The sequence below is a fragment of the Balearica regulorum genome, chromosome 2 (assembly GCF_011004875.1).
Source record: "Balearica regulorum gibbericeps isolate bBalReg1 chromosome 2, bBalReg1.pri, whole genome shotgun sequence".
NCBI classification, from domain to species: Eukaryota; Metazoa; Chordata; class Aves; order Gruiformes; family Gruidae; genus Balearica; species Balearica regulorum.
In genome coordinates this window covers 144,408,529-144,425,414 of record NC_046185.1, presented here as the reverse complement: position 1 = coordinate 144,425,414, position 16,886 = coordinate 144,408,529, and the positions used below count along the sequence as shown (strand labels likewise).

Below are 16,886 nucleotides of genomic sequence, written 5' to 3'. Positions count from 1 at the left end.
GTGCCTTGGCTGGTGCTGGTTTGGTGAACCTTCCACGCGTGACATCTACACCAAGTCCGTCAGCATTTCTGGACAATGGTAATGGCAAGAGAAAAATGAAATAGATAATGTACCAATCCAGGATATGAGTCTATAACGGTGCTATGTATCTCCTTGCATAATGGCTGTAATATCTATCCAATGGCGTGAATTCTCCCAGAAATACTGACCCAAGAAGCTGTGAAATAGCGTGCCAGCGGGGACAGTTTGGTCTGACTGAAATAGCTGCAGAGGCTGGCTGCAGCCCGAAATGTAAGGATTTGTAACTTCTGAAAAAAGATTGAAACATCATATTATTGTATTGAATTTTCTCTCTATAAATAGGACTTTCTTATTTTCTTTACCCACTCCAGCTGTGGTCCTTTTGATACCCTGCAGCAGAGTTTCATAAGCTAATTGTGTGCTGTTTGAGCAACTGCTTGAGGATTTAATGGATACTTTCAGGTAATATTCTGGCTTGTCTGTCGTGTACAACTGCAGTGTAAACAGGACAGTGCAAATTTTACTAGCCATTTCCTCCTCAAAGTTGATACATATTTCCAGATGCAATATTGTGATGTCTTGCTCCCATCTTCAGCTGGGTGAACCATCATTTTGTCTGTGTTTTTATATCGTGGAAACAAACTGAGAGAAACTGCATTTCCTTCACCTGGTCTCTAATTGCTTCCCTTAACAAGATGATCTGTGTAGGTAAGGTAAGACCTGCAGAAGAATCAGGCCGGGAGCCCTGACTTTCCCCAGGTGGGGGGGTGGTGCAGGCAGTGGCTGCTGAGCCGTGGTGCTCGGGGCCCGGTCCCTCCCGTGGGGCAGCCCACGGAGGCAGCCGGCCGGGCTGAAACGCTCCTGAGAGCAGAAATGGAGGTGTCAGGTGTCCTGGCTGTTGCCAGTGGAAGCAATGCACTTAATATTGATCTGCATAATGGTTTTAAGATTATGAAAACAAAGATTTTTTTTTTTTTTTGTTCTTGTTCATCTTCCAGACTATAGTGAGCAGCAGCTTTCAGTGCCGTTTACTGGGATGCCACCTCCTCCTTTATTATGTGCTTACAACTGGTGTGAAACCTTGCCGTGGGTAGTTTGACCTCTTATTCTCCCGCCTGGGTCAGCATCGAGCTCCGTCTGCCACGGAGCTCCTCCTCCTCGCTAGCCTCACCTGAACCGTGTGCCATGGCAGTCCTTCCTACTGCCACTTCGGAAAAGGACGGGGGGGGGGGGTGTGGGGTGGCGCCTTAGGCGATTGCCACTCTTGTCCCATTTCCAAAAAGAAACGTAGTTAAAAGATAGGTGAGGTACACAGTGGTAAGAGGCAGCGCTGCTGCCCGCGGCTTCCCGGTAGGTGGGAGTGTGGAATTGGGATGCAGATGCAGCCATCCCTCTGCTGAGGGAGGAGAATCGGGTTGCAGGGAACGGACATCGTGGGGACTCGATGCTTTTGCCTCTTGCTTAGTCCATGAAGAGAGAGAGCATGTTGTAACTTGAATGATTCTGCGTTGTAACCCTTTCCAACTCTCAGTCCAGTGGAGAAAGCGGGGCAGGAGTGGAAATTTAAGAAAGGAGGGAAAAAGGTCAGAGAGAGGGAAAGTGAGGTTTGCTCTGAAAAGGCAGGCGTGAGGGAGGAGAGAGGGGCGGGCGGCAATACAAGCAGGGAGGGAGGGAGGGAAGGAAGGAAAACGCTCCGGCTGCCTCCCCAGCGGGTCCCCGCCTTCACCCGGCAGACCGGGCTGACAGCGGTCACAAGTTTTGCAGCGGGAGTTCCTTTAGCCCCGGGGCAGTGCGGTGCAGGGGCTGCCCTACGGGGCGGGGGGGCTGCGGACGCTCTGCGGCGCTCCCCTGGCTCCGGGGCTTCCCCTCCGGTCTCGCACCGGTCCCTCATGCCCTGACAAACGACTACATTTCCCAGCACTTCCCTCTTCCAAGCGGGCTCTGCGGGGAGCCTCGCCGGCTCTCGCCATCTCCTTCCCTCGCAGGGGGCTCGGCGCGGCGGCGGTGGGGCGGAGCTCGGCAGCACCGGCCCCGCGGCCCCCCCCCCGCCGTGCAGGCGCGGAGCCGGCGGCTCACGGCGGCGGAAGCCGGGGCGGCACACGGCGGCGGCGAGCGGGGCGGCGGGCAGCGCCATGCGGGCTGCCGCCTGCCTCCTCTCCCTGGCGCTCTGCGCCCTGCCCGCTGCCCCAGGTGAGTCGCGGCCGCGGGGCAGCGCCGCCGCGCTTGGGGCGGGGGTGCGGGGGGGGATGCCGCGCCGAGGGCCGCTGCGGAGCCCCGTGGAAACGGAGCCCCCGCTCCAGCCTGCGCGCAGGGCGTGAGGGCGCAGCCGGGTGACGGGTGCCTCTCCCCTGCCCAGGAGGCGCCGGGCCGGCAGCGGGGCGGCGGGGCGAGAGCCGCTTCGCGGAGCGAGAGAGCATCAGGCCCCTGCGGTTGGTCTCCGGCGGCGGCGAGGGCGGCGGCAGGGCGCGGCGGCCGGCGCTGAGTACGCGGGTGCGGAGCGGCGCGGCGCGGACGCAGGTAGGCGCCGGGCGGGGGAGGCGCGGGCAGCCCCTGGCACCTGCCGCCGCGGCCTGGCAGCCCCGGTGGGCGCAGGGGCGGGGGGGGGGGGTGCGTGCGTGTGTGTGTGTGTCTGTGTGTGTGAGGGGCCCCTTCCCCAAACGCAGCGGTGATGCGGTGCCTCACCCGCACCCCTCCCCCAGGCGTGTGTTCCTGCTAAAGGATAACGTCTCTTTTAACGCCTGTCTCGGTGAGACGCGCGGCTTGTTTTCCCGAAGGACCATTGGGAAATGCCAGTCCTGCCGCAGCAGCGCCCAAATGAGTTAAAATGGTCCCCGTGCCCCTTCGTTCCCTCCTTCGGCCGTCGGCGGGGGCTCCGGGCAGGCAGAGCCGGCTGCCCGCGGCTGCCGGGGGGCTTCTGAGAGCCACAAAATGAAAGTTGCGGTGCCTTTGCGACAGCTGGAGTTGTAAACGCTGCAGCTTAATTTCGGTTTCTGGCTGAACTGTGGGCAGGGTGGGTTTGTGTCCTGTGCACTCGGATGTGTTTTTAAAAATAGAAATTGGAAATCGGAAGGGAATTGCGTGAAATATAACACGTGAACTTAACGTAGCAATTTAACCTGCATATTACTACCCAGACTGGGGTATGTTTTCAAGTTTCTGTTATATGAAGACCAGTCGCTATAGCTTTTAACAAATACCTATCCTAATTTATATTAAAATACAGTGATTTTCATCTTGATCACCAAGCATCATATTTGAGGTGGTACATGGCTGTTACAGGAAAAAAAACCATTGAGTCTATGCTGTCATAGATGAAGAACATAAAAAATGTGTGCATTTGAGGTAACTGCTGAAATCCGAGATGACTTGCAGGCCTCTGTTTTTTCCTTTTCCAATTGAGTACTATCCATTTAAGAAACAAAATAGCTGAAAAATTTGTCTTGGATTTCTTTTTTATAATCCATAAAGTAGAAGCACTGATAGCTTGCATTCTTTTTGTGTAGTTAAATAATAAATTCTTTTCATAGCGTATTTATTTGCCTCTGAATGTAACTTATTCTACGTAAAGATTTTTCAGATGTGAAGGCTGTATTTACAGTACAATAAAATAGGATTCAAAAGTTTCAAAATGGATGCTTTGCTTAAAAAAAGGAAAAACCCCACCCTCTCAGCATTTCGGGATTCTTTGAAGACACCCACAAGTTCAAATACTTTGTGACATGTCTGTTTAAATGGTAGTAATGGTTGTAGTTGGATCTAGTATTAGGATTTAAATACTGGTCTTACAGAACAAACCGTTAATTAATGGGTTTTGTTTTTCTGAATGTTTTAACTTTTATTCACTGAATCTTATGCTTATAAAAATTTTTCAGATCATTTAGCTAAATTGTTAGTATTAAAGTTACTCCAACCAGTAAAAAAGTAACACTAGTGGGTTAAAAAGGGTTAAACGCACTTATTTCGCAACAGTCTCCACGCTAAACTGAGCTTAAATGTGTGAAGCTCTGCGTGCAACTACAACTTTTCTTCCTGATCAAGAAGTTTCCCTCTGCTGCTTAAAATATCCACAGCCTCTCCCATGGTACCTGATGGTTGATACCCCACTGAAGGATGCAGTAGCTGCAGTGATTTGGAGGAAGAAAAATAGGAAGCGAAAGCATGCCAAACCAAGTGGAGCAGTAGCAATTTTCCGTGCTTCTTGCACAGGGCATGGTTACATCCTCGTTGCAGGATGCTGCATTCCTCGCCCGGAGATCTGAGTCAGCTTGCTGTCATGGGCCAGCAGCGTGGCTGCCTTTGCCTAACTGAAGTTTTGTAGTACCTGCGTTTAGGAGGGTAGTTTTGCAGTAGTAGCGTTAACTGTTGCAGTTGAGTAATTTAATATCCCGACTCTTAAAGTCTGGCGTCCCATTAAAAAAAAACCAACACCCCTACCTCTGCCAGAATGCTTATCAAAGTCATGGACTGACAGAGTTAACTTTTCTGGTTGCTTTTGGGTCGCTGGTGAAAGTCACAAGTTCTAAAGATGCGGAGTGCTGGATTCTGCTCACACGTGAAAGAGACACCAATGCCTGCCCTGAAGAGTAAACAGACTAAGATCAGTGGCATATAAGGGGTAGGGGAACAGAGGCGCACTCTCTATCAATAAAATTTGCATGTGTATTAGTTTGTTTTATGATTAAACATGCTCTGACTTGCTCCATGCCCTATTCTATCCATTGGTATATATTGTCTTTGGACAGCTATGTATCAGAGTTAGGAAAACTGGTCTTAAATAGAGATTTCAAACCAAAGCTAATGGCCTTGTGGGTTAGTTTAGGGAGGATGCTTCTTGGAGGGGGTTGAAATACTCAAAAGAATCTGATGGCTGAAGAACAAGCAGCTGTGTCTAGCAAAGCAAAGATACCTGAATGGGATGGTGCAGTCAGAGGACTAGACAACGAGACTGGAGCTGTTGAATTAATGTAAAACAATGTAATTGTGTTTTGAATTGGATAGAGATAAAAGGAGAGAGAGATTAGCTGGAGAGAAGGAAGTCGCATTAAATCGGATCGGATTCCTTTAATTCCTGGATGAAAGCTTTAGCTTCCGAAAGGGCAGAAGTCATACAAGAGGGATGCAAGCCTGAGTTGGGAATTGCACAGAGGGAAAAGAAAATGATCGTTCAGGGGAAAGCAGAAGCAAAGCTTGGCCTTTGCAGATCAGGAGTTTCAGAACAGGCTTGTAATGGAGTTGAGCCAGAGGAATGTAATATAAGAAAAGGAGGCAAAAGAAGGTAATTGAACGCGAAAGTGACTGGGAAGTGATGGTTGGCAGTTTTCTAAAAATTTATGGTTTTTTCAGCATTTGTTGAGGTTTTTGTCTAGCAACCTCTTTTATTTTGTTTCTTTTGGGTTTTTTGGTCCATTGCCATTGCTATAACTATTGAGTGACTTCTCAACGTGCGTGCTTTACTGTTAAATAATCTATGTACCCATCCTGGAAACCGAGAATGTAATTGCTTAAGAAACAAGACCAACGTGCTCACAGTTGTAGTCATCCAAGCTTGCTGGACTTCAGAGCACAGCACGAGGCAAATGTTGTAGGCTATTATATATTCATATCATTAATGTTTTAACATACAGTATATAGTGGACATTGGAGAACTCACATGACTTTGGGTTTCTGCTTTTAATTCTACTGTGGAATAGAGTCACTACCAGTACCGTGACATTCCTGTGTTTCAATTTCTCTGTGTGCCAAAGGGGGCCTGTTAGCAGCTGCACAGCACTTAATCTAAAGACTAATCAATATAAGATATATCTGAAAATATGCTAATATTAATGCAATTAATGAATGCAATCCAGGATCTTAGGACTGGACACTTAATTTACTGTTGCAATAAATAAGCCTATTAGAAGATGAATGTCCTCTATAGCAGGGGTGTTCAGTGAAGGCTAAGCTAACATTTTTGTGTTTAAAAGAAAAAAAAGTTTGTACTGTGGACATTTATAATGAACCTTTTAACTTCATGCCTTGAGCCATGTTTTGGTGTTGTAAGCAGCACATGGGAAATCACAAGTTTCTTAATACTTTCCTTTAGTCAATACTGTGCAGACATGTTCTTCGTTAAAATATGGGAATACATAAGCATTCATCCCTGCTGCCTGTGTTTGTTCTTCCACCTGTGAAGGAGAGCAAATGAAAGCACAAAGTATGCCTTTATACACTTGAGTTTCTGTTCTACATCGGCGCCTGATTTGGAGGACCTGTTTCTTAATATTTTTCAGTGGATCAAACGTTCTGTTTGCGAAGATAAGATTCATTTTTCCAGCTGGAGATTAGAATACATGCCTTCACCCAGCAGAGGCCTTCCCTCAACCCCAAGTCTAACTAAACAGTGGTCTCGCTCTTGGCTGGAGACTGCAGCCTCCCCCATCACAGTGCCAAAATGTACCTTACAGCTGATACCACAGTGGAGAAAGGTCCCAATTCTCCTTCAGGCCACCACTTTATGGCCATACTAATGGGTGTGCACACACAATCTGAGACACAACATCTTGTGGCTTTCATTGCAGTTTTTTGGTTTGGATATATCCAGGTGTCGATACGAAAATCTAGGAGATTTGCTCGTATTTTCAGTGTGAACAAGGTCCTGACTCAATGACCTACTATGACATAGATTCACTAATCTCTGCTGGCTGTGCAAAACATTCATAGTATAGCAACTTCTTTTTCTCTACCTGTTTTTCGCTTGCTCATTGCCAGTTGTCATGAAGGTACACTGGATTCCTTCTGAGTGAGTGAAAGGGCTGACCTGGTTGTAGGGAGCCTGGCGTGAAGGGGCTCCAGGACTGGGCTGTGTCTGCAGACAGATACACATGTTTGTAGTCCAGAGTGACTCAGTAGTTTTCAACAAAGTATTTGTTTGTCTTCCCCAATCTGCTTTTCTCAATTGTTTGTGACCAAATGGTACAATTCCATGCATCAATTTGGAAGCATGGCTTACAGATTTCTTAAATAAGTTCTTATTGCTAATAATCAATTGCAAAGAAGCTCTGCTCTGTCATGCTGAGCTCGCATAGCTCTGCTTGCACTTGAAGTCTTCATTATTTATTCAGGTGTTGCCTAGGCTTTGCTATTGGATTCTCTGACTTCTTGGCCTCTTGCTCTAGTCCTTGAATAGGATATTGCTATTCTTTGCAGGTGCTTCTGGAACTGCTGACTTTTTTTAAAACATTCTGGCTTTCTGTTCTGATGCTGTCAATTTCTGTTGGTATTATAAGTTCCCGTGTTGGATAGCTCAAACAATAATTTTTTTGGTTAAAAAATGAGTTCTGGCTGTTGAGGGGCTTATAAAACAGCTCTAGATTTTGGGACTAATGGGTGATGACTCTTGGAAAGAGAAGTGTCAAGAGAAGTTGGCCAATTTAAAAAAATCTCTCCTGCCCGCTTAATCAAATTACTGCTGTCTCTTGGAGAAACTTAGGCACAATTTTTGATCAAGCTATCACAAAACCAGGGGGAGAGGAGGCTAAAGTGGGCCTGAGGCTGTAGTGAGCAATAACATGCATTTGGTTTACTGCCAGATTTGGTTTTCTTCCTGCCTCGTTGCCCCTTTTCCCTCTTTCTTTAAGGTTTATAACGCGTTTGGCAAAATGTGTGTGATGATTTACTGTATGTTTAATATATGCAATTCTGCAATATTTATGTTAGGATAAGAAACTTCACCAACCTAGCAATACTCTATTTTATGAATATGTGAATGACAGTTAAAATATCAATACTTTTGATGCAGGTCCTGCCTTCCTGAAGAGGAAAAAAAGCGCTGAAAGCCAAACTTTGCCATAGATTGCTGCATGCCGCAAGGGCATTGAGAGCGCCCTTTGATTTCTAATGTAGGAGGGACTTTCAGATATGCCCTTTTATGAAATATATGTATTTATAGCATGTTTTGGTATTTTACAGGCAAAGAATATTTCAAATTTCTAATTTATCCTTCTTTCCAAGCTCATTTCAGGGAAAGTCTTTCCCTACTTGACAATGAGATTTCTTGTGACTAATGCAATGTAAATGAATATGCCCCAAAAATCATCCAGCAAAAAACCTCTAGTAGCTGCTACTCCAGAGTTCATGTTGCAGAAATATCATATCAGGAGTCAGATTTTGAGGAGTGATTAAAAGACAGGTATATTTGAAAATTCTAGTCTGGATAAAAGGGCTGCAAGGGACATCTTTGGTTTGTGATATCTTCTATTGCTTGTGCCACAGCAGAGCTAAAAAGAGAGGTATTCTGAAAGCTATGGCTTAATCTCATAAAACAGGCTTATATAAAGTCATGAAGTATCTTAAAGGCTCAGATGTAACAATCCTTATAGAAAGTATTTTTCCTAACATTTTCTTGTTGCCATGATCAATGTAATAACTACAAACTCTGACAGGGAAGTTCTTTCCAGCTCTGGTAATCAATACCTATGTTCAGTCCTGTCTATGTTGGTGTGCCTGAGCTCAGGATCAAACGGAATATTCTTTCTGCCACTGTTTTACGGAGGATACCTGTTTTGGGACCCTTGTTGTGGCTAATGATCTGCTATAACACATTCATGATGTAGAAGCGTGTTGCTTTCCCAGTAGTATCGTGATAAATTTTGCAGAGATTTACCCGAATTATGGAGGAACTACATTGGAAGTTAACGTTCACTGTAGAATGTTTGCCCCAAGAGCGTTATGGATGTACGTGTAGCACTGTCATGGTAGATCTGTTATTGTAATATTCTTCTGGTACTTCAGGTCCCTTTTGTAGTCATCTCAATAATTACACCAGTCTTTAAGTGACTCAAGACTAGCAACTTTTCTTAGGGCTCTGCTTGTTAAAACATTATTGCAGTTATCCTGTCAAACACCGCTTAAAGGTCAGTTGAACTGTGTAAAACCGTCAAAAGCCTGATAAGGTTCAGCTCTCTAAGTTGTGGGTCCTTCTGGCTAGCGCTCAGTGCCTTTCCCTCTCAGATCAGCTCTGCTGAGGTTTGTGATCCTTCTTCCACTTACTGTGGCTGCCTCCTGACAGGGTTCTCTCCTTTGAGAGGATGGGGATCCTTGTCTTTGGCTCCCATGGGTTTGAGCCAAAGCTGCTTCTCCTCCCCGACAGACTGTCCTCCCGCTTCAAGGGAAGTGGCTCACTGGATTGTTGCCAGATGATCTGGTTGCCAGCCCAGGCCCATGTCTGTTCTCTGAGTGTGGATAACTGTGGATGTGGAGGGGGAAGTCCAGTACTGTCAGAGGATCAAGCCCACCCCTCTTCAACGCAGGATCGTGGTGTCTTATGCTATATCTCTTCCTCATTCGTCTACTGATGTGGTTCAGTTTTTTGGTCCCTAAATAACCTTTTTTTCAGTATTGTGTTTTCTAGAAACAGTATGATTGTTCGCTTCTTGCATGTTAACCATAACTGCTATATTTAACATATCCAAAACCCACTGTGACTCCCATCCTGGCTCTCTTCTCTCTAATTTTGACTTCTTTATTTTGAACTATGTCAAATTTGCCATGATTGTCTGTGGAAAACTTTCAGACAAGAAAGCCTTCTGAGCCCTTCTAGCCATCTTCTTCCCTTTGACTTGCCAGTGGCCACCTGGGTAGTGTATGGGTGTGCTGTTCTGAGGAGGTGTCTGTCTTTTGGGATGCGTAAAGGATCACAGAGGCCTGTCAGAGGAAGTTTTCTCTTCGTAGCCACAGGTGCTCCCTGATTGCACTCCTTCGAAGCCACTGCAGTATTTGCATTAATCTGAGGATGAGAAATCATTGCTGCAGGGATGAAGCATGCAGCAGCAGCTGTGTTGAGCCACAGCCGAGCGTGGAACCACATCTCTCCCCTCAGATTGGGGGCATGTTCAGTGCAGAGGAGAGCTTTGCACACGGATTACACCTGTGCAAGCTTTTAAATACATTAGTGAGATGACTGTATGAGGGAAGGTTGATGGTTTTTTTCCCTAGAAACTTTATTGTGTGAGTGTTGAGCAGCAAAGGTGGCTGAGCGCTGAGCAGATGGACAAGATGGGTTCTGCCAGGCTGTGGTGTGCACTTCGACCATGGGGGTTGGCTGGTTGGGTGAGTTTATGTGGAAAGCCACTGTTACCTGAAATTAAAGACATGATTATGTAGAAATCAAAGAAAGTGGCAAATGGTGTAGAGCTGTTTAGCTCTTGAGTCAGTAGGAGTCTGACTTGAAAATTGGATTCAGTTGAAGAAAGTTAAGAAACACGGCATTGCTGCTGGGCAATTGCTATCAGACAGTGAAATTTGGTAATTCCTCTGGTAATTTGACCAGCTCTGATTTGTCTACCTACACCAAATTCAGTCTGCAATATCTCTCTCTTTTTATTTTTTTTTTAAATGAAATGAATGTTCCCAGACCAGAAAACTGTAGCAAGTGGCCATGCTTTAGAAAAAGCATATTCCAGAATGTAGTATTTATACACGGTTTAGAAAAAGTATGTGAGGGTAAATGCCTTTTAACGGTGCCTTGTGTGATGGTGAAAGTGTGATGTATGTGAGTGTGGAGGCTACAACCCTGATTTACAGCTCAAAAATTTCCCAGAAGAATAGCAGCATGTAGGAACATGGTCTGTTCCAGAAATGTCGTCTTAGAGTATTTTCAGCCCCTGAAATTCTGTGGAAATGAAAAAAATCCATCCGCTGTTTCAGAAAATGTATACAGTGAAAATGTTGATTAATTTTGATCTCTTAGGTTGTATCAAGAGGAAAAGGAGTTTTGAACTGTGCTTTTCTCACACTTTTCAACTTTAAACAGGACTTTAATACTTGAATGTAGAGGGTGAGTCATATTTAAAAAGTATTATCTGTGGAGTTGGCTGAGCAATGTATTGGTAGGCCTAAGAGTCTGCAAGTTTCGTCAAGCTCTTGTTAGCCTGTGGTGCTGACAAATTGTTAGTAAACTCTGCTGTTGCCCGAGAACTGTTTATGGGAGAAGTTACCCATGTTGGTAGGCTCTAGGTGTCAAAGAGTGCTTGTTACTTCCAGTGGGAAGGGCTAATCTTTTGGTATGTAAGACCAGTTGAAAATGTTTGGAATATGCCATTGTGTTACTGAAAAATGTTTTGGTCACCGATACTTGTTACATAAAGGAGCAAGATTAGTGTGCACTCTTTTTGTTACATTTGAATGCTTTGTTTGTAATGTAAAGGCAGTGTTAATGGAGGCGTTTTGCAGATTTCTCTGGTAGTGGAACTCTGTTCCTTCATTTCTGAAGCCTACAAGCGATAGCGAAAAGGAGGTCTTTCTCTAAACGTTATTGATTCCTTTCATGGAAAACATGCAACTAAACATGACCTCTAGGCACCATCTGCTTCGAGAGGGAAATGCCTCCACTCCTCTCGACTGTTGGATTCGTTGAGCTTTCCTTCTTGCCTAAATGGTGTCCTTGTGACAATAGTCCTTTCTACAGCTGAATGACGCAGCGATCCAGACGGGTTCATCCTCAAGGGCTGCCTATGGCGCATGCGTTGCTGCCCTTGTTCTGTGTTCTCTCCCCCCCGCAGATGGGTTGTGCGTCGGTTGTTTGCCTCTCACACTGCAGCTGTGTGCGAGTAGCGGCTCATTTGGGTTCTGCGTGCTCGAAACTGCCAGGTGTCCTTGGGAGAGGGGGTTTTTCGTTCAAGATTTTCCTTGTTTGAGTCCTTTCCCTCTGACCTCATGCTTCTTCACAAGGAAGTAGGTTCACCATCTAGTCGCACAGTCAAGTCCTATAGCATCTAGCGAGATAGATAGAACACGTTGCTCTACTGTTGTTTTATCAGTGTTGCTCTTTGTGTTATATCCGACCCTCCAAAACCTACGGTCGCCGTGGGGGGCAATGGAAACTGCTGTGTCCATGTGTCGCAGGGTGACTGACTGCTCAGCTGCCCGGTCTTGGTTTTAGAGGTGTGATCTTCAACGGTCATCAAAGTTTTTCTATGAATTATGGCAGGAAAACATTCTGAACTTTACAAGTTTTCATTCATGGCTTTCCTTTGTTTCCTATTTGTAACCCAGAACTTATTAATCAACCTTATAATAACTATTTTATCATATTTTTCCTAGCCATTAGTCCTTGATGAAAATCCTTGTCAAACACATTTTAAAAATGTGAGGTTGAGCAGTCACCAATTTTTCTGTTTTTGCCTCAATAGTGATATATTTAAGACCTCTTGCACATTAGTTAGATGTGACCTTTTATACATGAATCTTTCCTGCTTCCCTTTGAGAAAAAGGGGAGAAAAAAAAAAAAAAAGAGTATGGCTTCCCAAAAGTTCTTGCAATTCTTCCTCTCACTGGGATATGAAGATTTTCACAAGAGAAGTTACAGTAATTAGTCTCATAGGAAATCAAAAGTTATAACTAAAATTTTCTTAAAGTCAAATTAACGTCATCCTCTATACATAAAAGCACAGCGAGTAGAAGATTTGGTGCAACGGGGTTTTTCTGGTGCTGGAAACGTGTTAGATTGCCTCTTGGGAAGCAGCATCTTGCCCCTTCAGTTACTTAAATTTGTCCTTTTAGATCTGTGAGATCAAATGGTAGTTCATGCTAAATTTGCTAGCAGTGACAGCCCGATAGTTTTCCTGTCTTCATTGCATCATCATTTAACCTTGGGTGAATTTTTGAGAACGATGATGTGGAGGCGAGGAAGGAGAACAAGAAGAGAAGTTTTCAGGGGAAAATAAGAATTTTTTTTTTCTTAGTTTGTTGTAACTGTTCAAAGATGCCCATGGTCCTGGAATGCCGGGTGGAGGTCTAGGGTGAGATGCATGAGCAGATACGGCCGAGTCCAACAGAGGTCTGCATCACACCTCTGTAGGACCTCATAAAGATCCCTGCTGCTACCCAGGGATTGGATCTGCAGTATCGGATCCGTGTTTCTGGGGACCCTTTTTCCTTTACTGTATTGAGCGAGTTCAAACAGCCTCTGATTTCAAAACCGCAAATAAATAATAAGAGAGAGTTATTTTTTTTTTACTATTGAGAATAATTACTGGCATTTTAGAGGTACAAGCAGTCCTTGCTTCTGACTCTAATTTCATTGATACTATGTTTATTCGGCAAAAAGCTATTTTAGGTCATGTTTACAACTTTGTCAAGATTTTCATCTGTTGAGAGCTGGCAAAAACCCCACCAAAGTGAACTGGGCGATGGTACTGCGCTGCAGCTGATGGTGTTGAACAATCCCCCTGCCCCACCCTCGTTTGGCACAGAGAACAGATATGTGATCCAGGATTCAAAAATGAACACAGACCTCTTAAAATCTTTTCTTATTTCTAGCTTTTCCTCAGAATAAATGACTTATTTACTGAATGTACCCCACAGAGGCAGCTGTAAAAGCCTTTTCATCAAACCATGATATTATTCTGCAGTATTTTCATGAAATAACTTTATTTCCCCTCCCCCCCCCCAAAGAAAGCCCCATAGATATTTAGATATATGCAATGGATAAGACAAATAATGATTGATGTAGTAAATGAGTGGCTATAGATATTTTGAGGATGCTAGAGAAAGTAAAAAAGAGATTTTGCAGTTCTTTAATATGCTGTGATATGCGAATCCAGTTCAGTAGCACTGAACTTTTGATCAAAATTAGATATTTAAATGGCAATAGAGAGGGCCTGAGGAAATCATGTTGCATTTATATTTATTTAAAAAAAAAATTCTTTGGTTTGGAGATATTTATTTTTATTACTAGACCTAGGCTTATTTCTGAATTTTGTCTCTAAGCAAAGTTTTTATTTTTTTTCTTCCCAGTAAAGTAGAAGAGTTTTTGAATGAATTTCTTATTTTACATAGGGCAACAAGGTACTGCATAACTCTGGATTTATTACAACACAACTGAGGCTGAAAATTTTTCTTTTACAATGTGTACATGTGGTAATTAGCACTGTATTCCTCTACTGTAGCATAAATTTAAGTGCAATGGTTATTTTCAAAAACACGGTTAAAATTCTTTTTAGGTAAATCTACATAAAATGTTTCATATATTTTTCACTTAATTTCATTAATGTATTTATTTTGATTCCCCATGGATTACCTGTGTCCTTTCTGAACTTAAGAAACAGCCATTTCATATACACTTAAAGGACTGTTAACAAGCTGAGGTTTCTATTCTCCTACTAAATGGAGGTGAGGGTATTAATTTAATATCTATGGAATCTGTTATTTTGTAAATGTGACTGACTCCCAGAAAGTCTGCTTTAAAACCTCATTGTTCTTACAAGCTCTGAAGCATAGCTTTTAAGTTCTCTCTTGCTCTATCATTCTGTATTATTTTCTCTCTTGATGTTTTTCTTTTGAGTCTACAAATTTGATCAGAATCTTTTAATTAGAAACCACAATGCTATAAATAGTAGTAAATATAAATTCCTTACATCAAAGGGCAAGCATATAAATAGGATTTTCTCGTCAATCTTTTTTTAGAAAGGCATTCTTCTGTTTTGATAGAAATTGTTATCTCTTTCAGCAAAACTTATTAAAAAGCGTCTAAGTGCTTTATGCAGGATACTTCAGAACTAAGAAACGTGCTTTATGAGGAATTGCACATTATATCAAAATATATTTTGAATTTTCTTTTTCCTTATTTTAATGGGGAAAAATATTAGTCATCATGTTACTATGCTGCTTTCAACATCCAACTAATTATATACAATGTGAGGAAAATTTCTAACATATTTCCTTTAAAAATTTTTGTTAGTTTGATTGTTAAGGAAGTGCATAGCTTGTAAATGTTTGACTGGTGGTTAAAATATTTGACGTATTTGAAATGGAAATCTTCCAAACGCATTTAATGTTACCTACAGTACAGTGCAATGAGGCTTGCCATTGATCTGCGATGATATACGTTGGTTGTAGTTTATGTTCATGTATTCCCTTTGGAGATGCTGGTTCTTCAAGGCCAGTTCCTGGAGAAAGCTGATCCCCAGCAGGACTACGGGAGGGATTAGATCAGAAATCATCATTATTTTGTTGTGTTTTGTTATAATAATAAAGAGTCGTACTTGGTGCTGATTGCCCGTCTCCTCTGTTACCACAGTGATCCCTGAAGCATGGAGCAGCTGATTTAAAAATAATTGGAATCACATCCCTCTTAGTATGGCAGGAAGGTTTGCGTACCACTTTTGGTTTTTTAGGATTCAAGCTTTTAATATTTGTTTTAGGTAAAATATCTTTGTGCTTAGTGATTTGAAGTAATCCTTTCCACTCCATTTACTGTTGATTCCTTTCAGACATTGACTGGGATGCTTAAACTTTGCAATCTTTGACAAAAGCTAGCTCTCCTGTAGTTGCATTAGATGCATGGGATGCTTAGTATTTTCTTTTGCTTGCAAGGTAGTACACTTTATGTGCCACTAGAAATTGCATCTGAAAGTACTGCCGTTAATTTCAGAGTCATTATCGATATTTTCCTTCCTCAGTTTCATGACATTAAAATTTCAGAACTTTCTGGTTGTTTCAGAGGCACGGGCACTGCACTCTTTCCTTAAGTTGTGTTCTCCTTTCCTGGCTCTTGTTCATGTTCTGCGCTGAGTGCATCTCTCCTGGTCTCGAAGAACTCGCCTTTTAAGACTCAGTCATCAGCTGTCGATGTGTCATGTCGACAGTTGTTGAAAAAGCCCCGGAATTTTCTGAAAAAGTTCTTTGGTTTGAGAACTGAATGACATAATTGATTGTCTTGCTTCAGTGGCTTAGAGGAGCCTTTGCAGGTGTCCGTCTTGTTACTTCTGCTTGAATTACATGGTATAGATGGCATAAAAGTACTTATTTCCTTTCTTTGGGTTCTTTTATTGACCTATGTCTAGGAGTGTAAGCTTCCTTCGCAGCTGGCCGTTTTACTTATTCTCTGAGCAGGCAGATGTGCTTAAAAACAATGTAAAGCCAAGACTTTTTAAAATCCATTTATTTATTTTGAGGTTCTTAACCAGATATTCAGAAGAATTGTTGTACCAGCCAGTACATTCTTTAGGACTCTTAAGGTGCAGGGGTTTTTTACACTGAATGAGACCTGTTAGCTGTCACTGAAAGCGGGGCCCTGTCTTCCTCTTCATTCTCTCTTGCATGTCCCCACCAGCTTCTTGCCATCACATCTAGTCATGGTGTGACTATATAGTTTATTTGGATCAGCTTATTTGTCCAACAAAAAACAGATCCGCTCCATGATCAATTTTCTGATGGTGATCTGACTTTCTGGGCAGTCGCATGAGCTGACAAGGAAGAGCAGATGGAAACACGTGGCCAGGATGGGGCAGAACTGTCCGTTTTTGGCAGCAGCCCACTGTACGCAGTGTTGCAGAGTATTACAACCGCCTATCAGGGTGGAAGGATTCTTTGAAGGGCTGCAATTTCTGGAAAGGGCTGAGTTTGGCTGTCCAAAATGTACATCTTGGTATCTCAATAGGTTTGAGATACACTTGAGATATGCTTGATTGCACTTGAGCTTCAAGTTAATGGTGAACTTCCTGGGTTTGCACCACTTGTCTTGGGGGTGGTTACATCTGGGTAATGTTTTTCATCTTAATTTATTAATAGGCATTATCTCCCTTAAATCCACATTAACAGCTTCTATCAGGGAATAACTGTGGTCCGGGGTCACCTCAGAAATACATTAGCCGTGTAGTTGTTTATCTTAGAGACACGTTCAAGGGAGGAAATTTCCCAGACCAAATCAATATGATGCAATATACCTAGCAGTTGAAAACCAAACCAAAAAACCCTAGGCATTTGTGCTCTCACAGTGAATGAGGTGAATACATTTTAATGACAAATGCTACATTTAGTGTATGTACATTTAGAAATTTAAGTTAGGCTTTTTATATTTTTCCTTACAGAAGTACCAGCATATGGTC

The 16,886-nt window shown here is 43.2% G+C and overlaps 1 protein-coding gene across 4 annotated transcripts in view; it reads left to right on the top strand.

Annotated features, from left to right (window-relative positions):
- Window positions 1-2,052: 2,052 nt before the first annotated feature.
- The window catches only part of ADAM22 (ADAM metallopeptidase domain 22), a 135,738-nt gene continuing 120,904 nt past the window's right edge, over window positions 2,053-16,886 (top strand). For all 4 annotated transcript variants that reach the window (XM_075746242.1, XM_075746243.1, XM_075746244.1 and 1 more), the window contains exons 1-2: window positions 2,053-2,211; window positions 2,378-2,538. In XM_075746242.1, coding sequence (XP_075602357.1) covers window positions 2,154-2,211; window positions 2,378-2,538 — 219 coding nt within the window. In that variant the 5' untranslated portion in view covers window positions 2,053-2,153. The remainder of the gene's footprint in view (window positions 2,212-2,377; window positions 2,539-16,886) is intronic.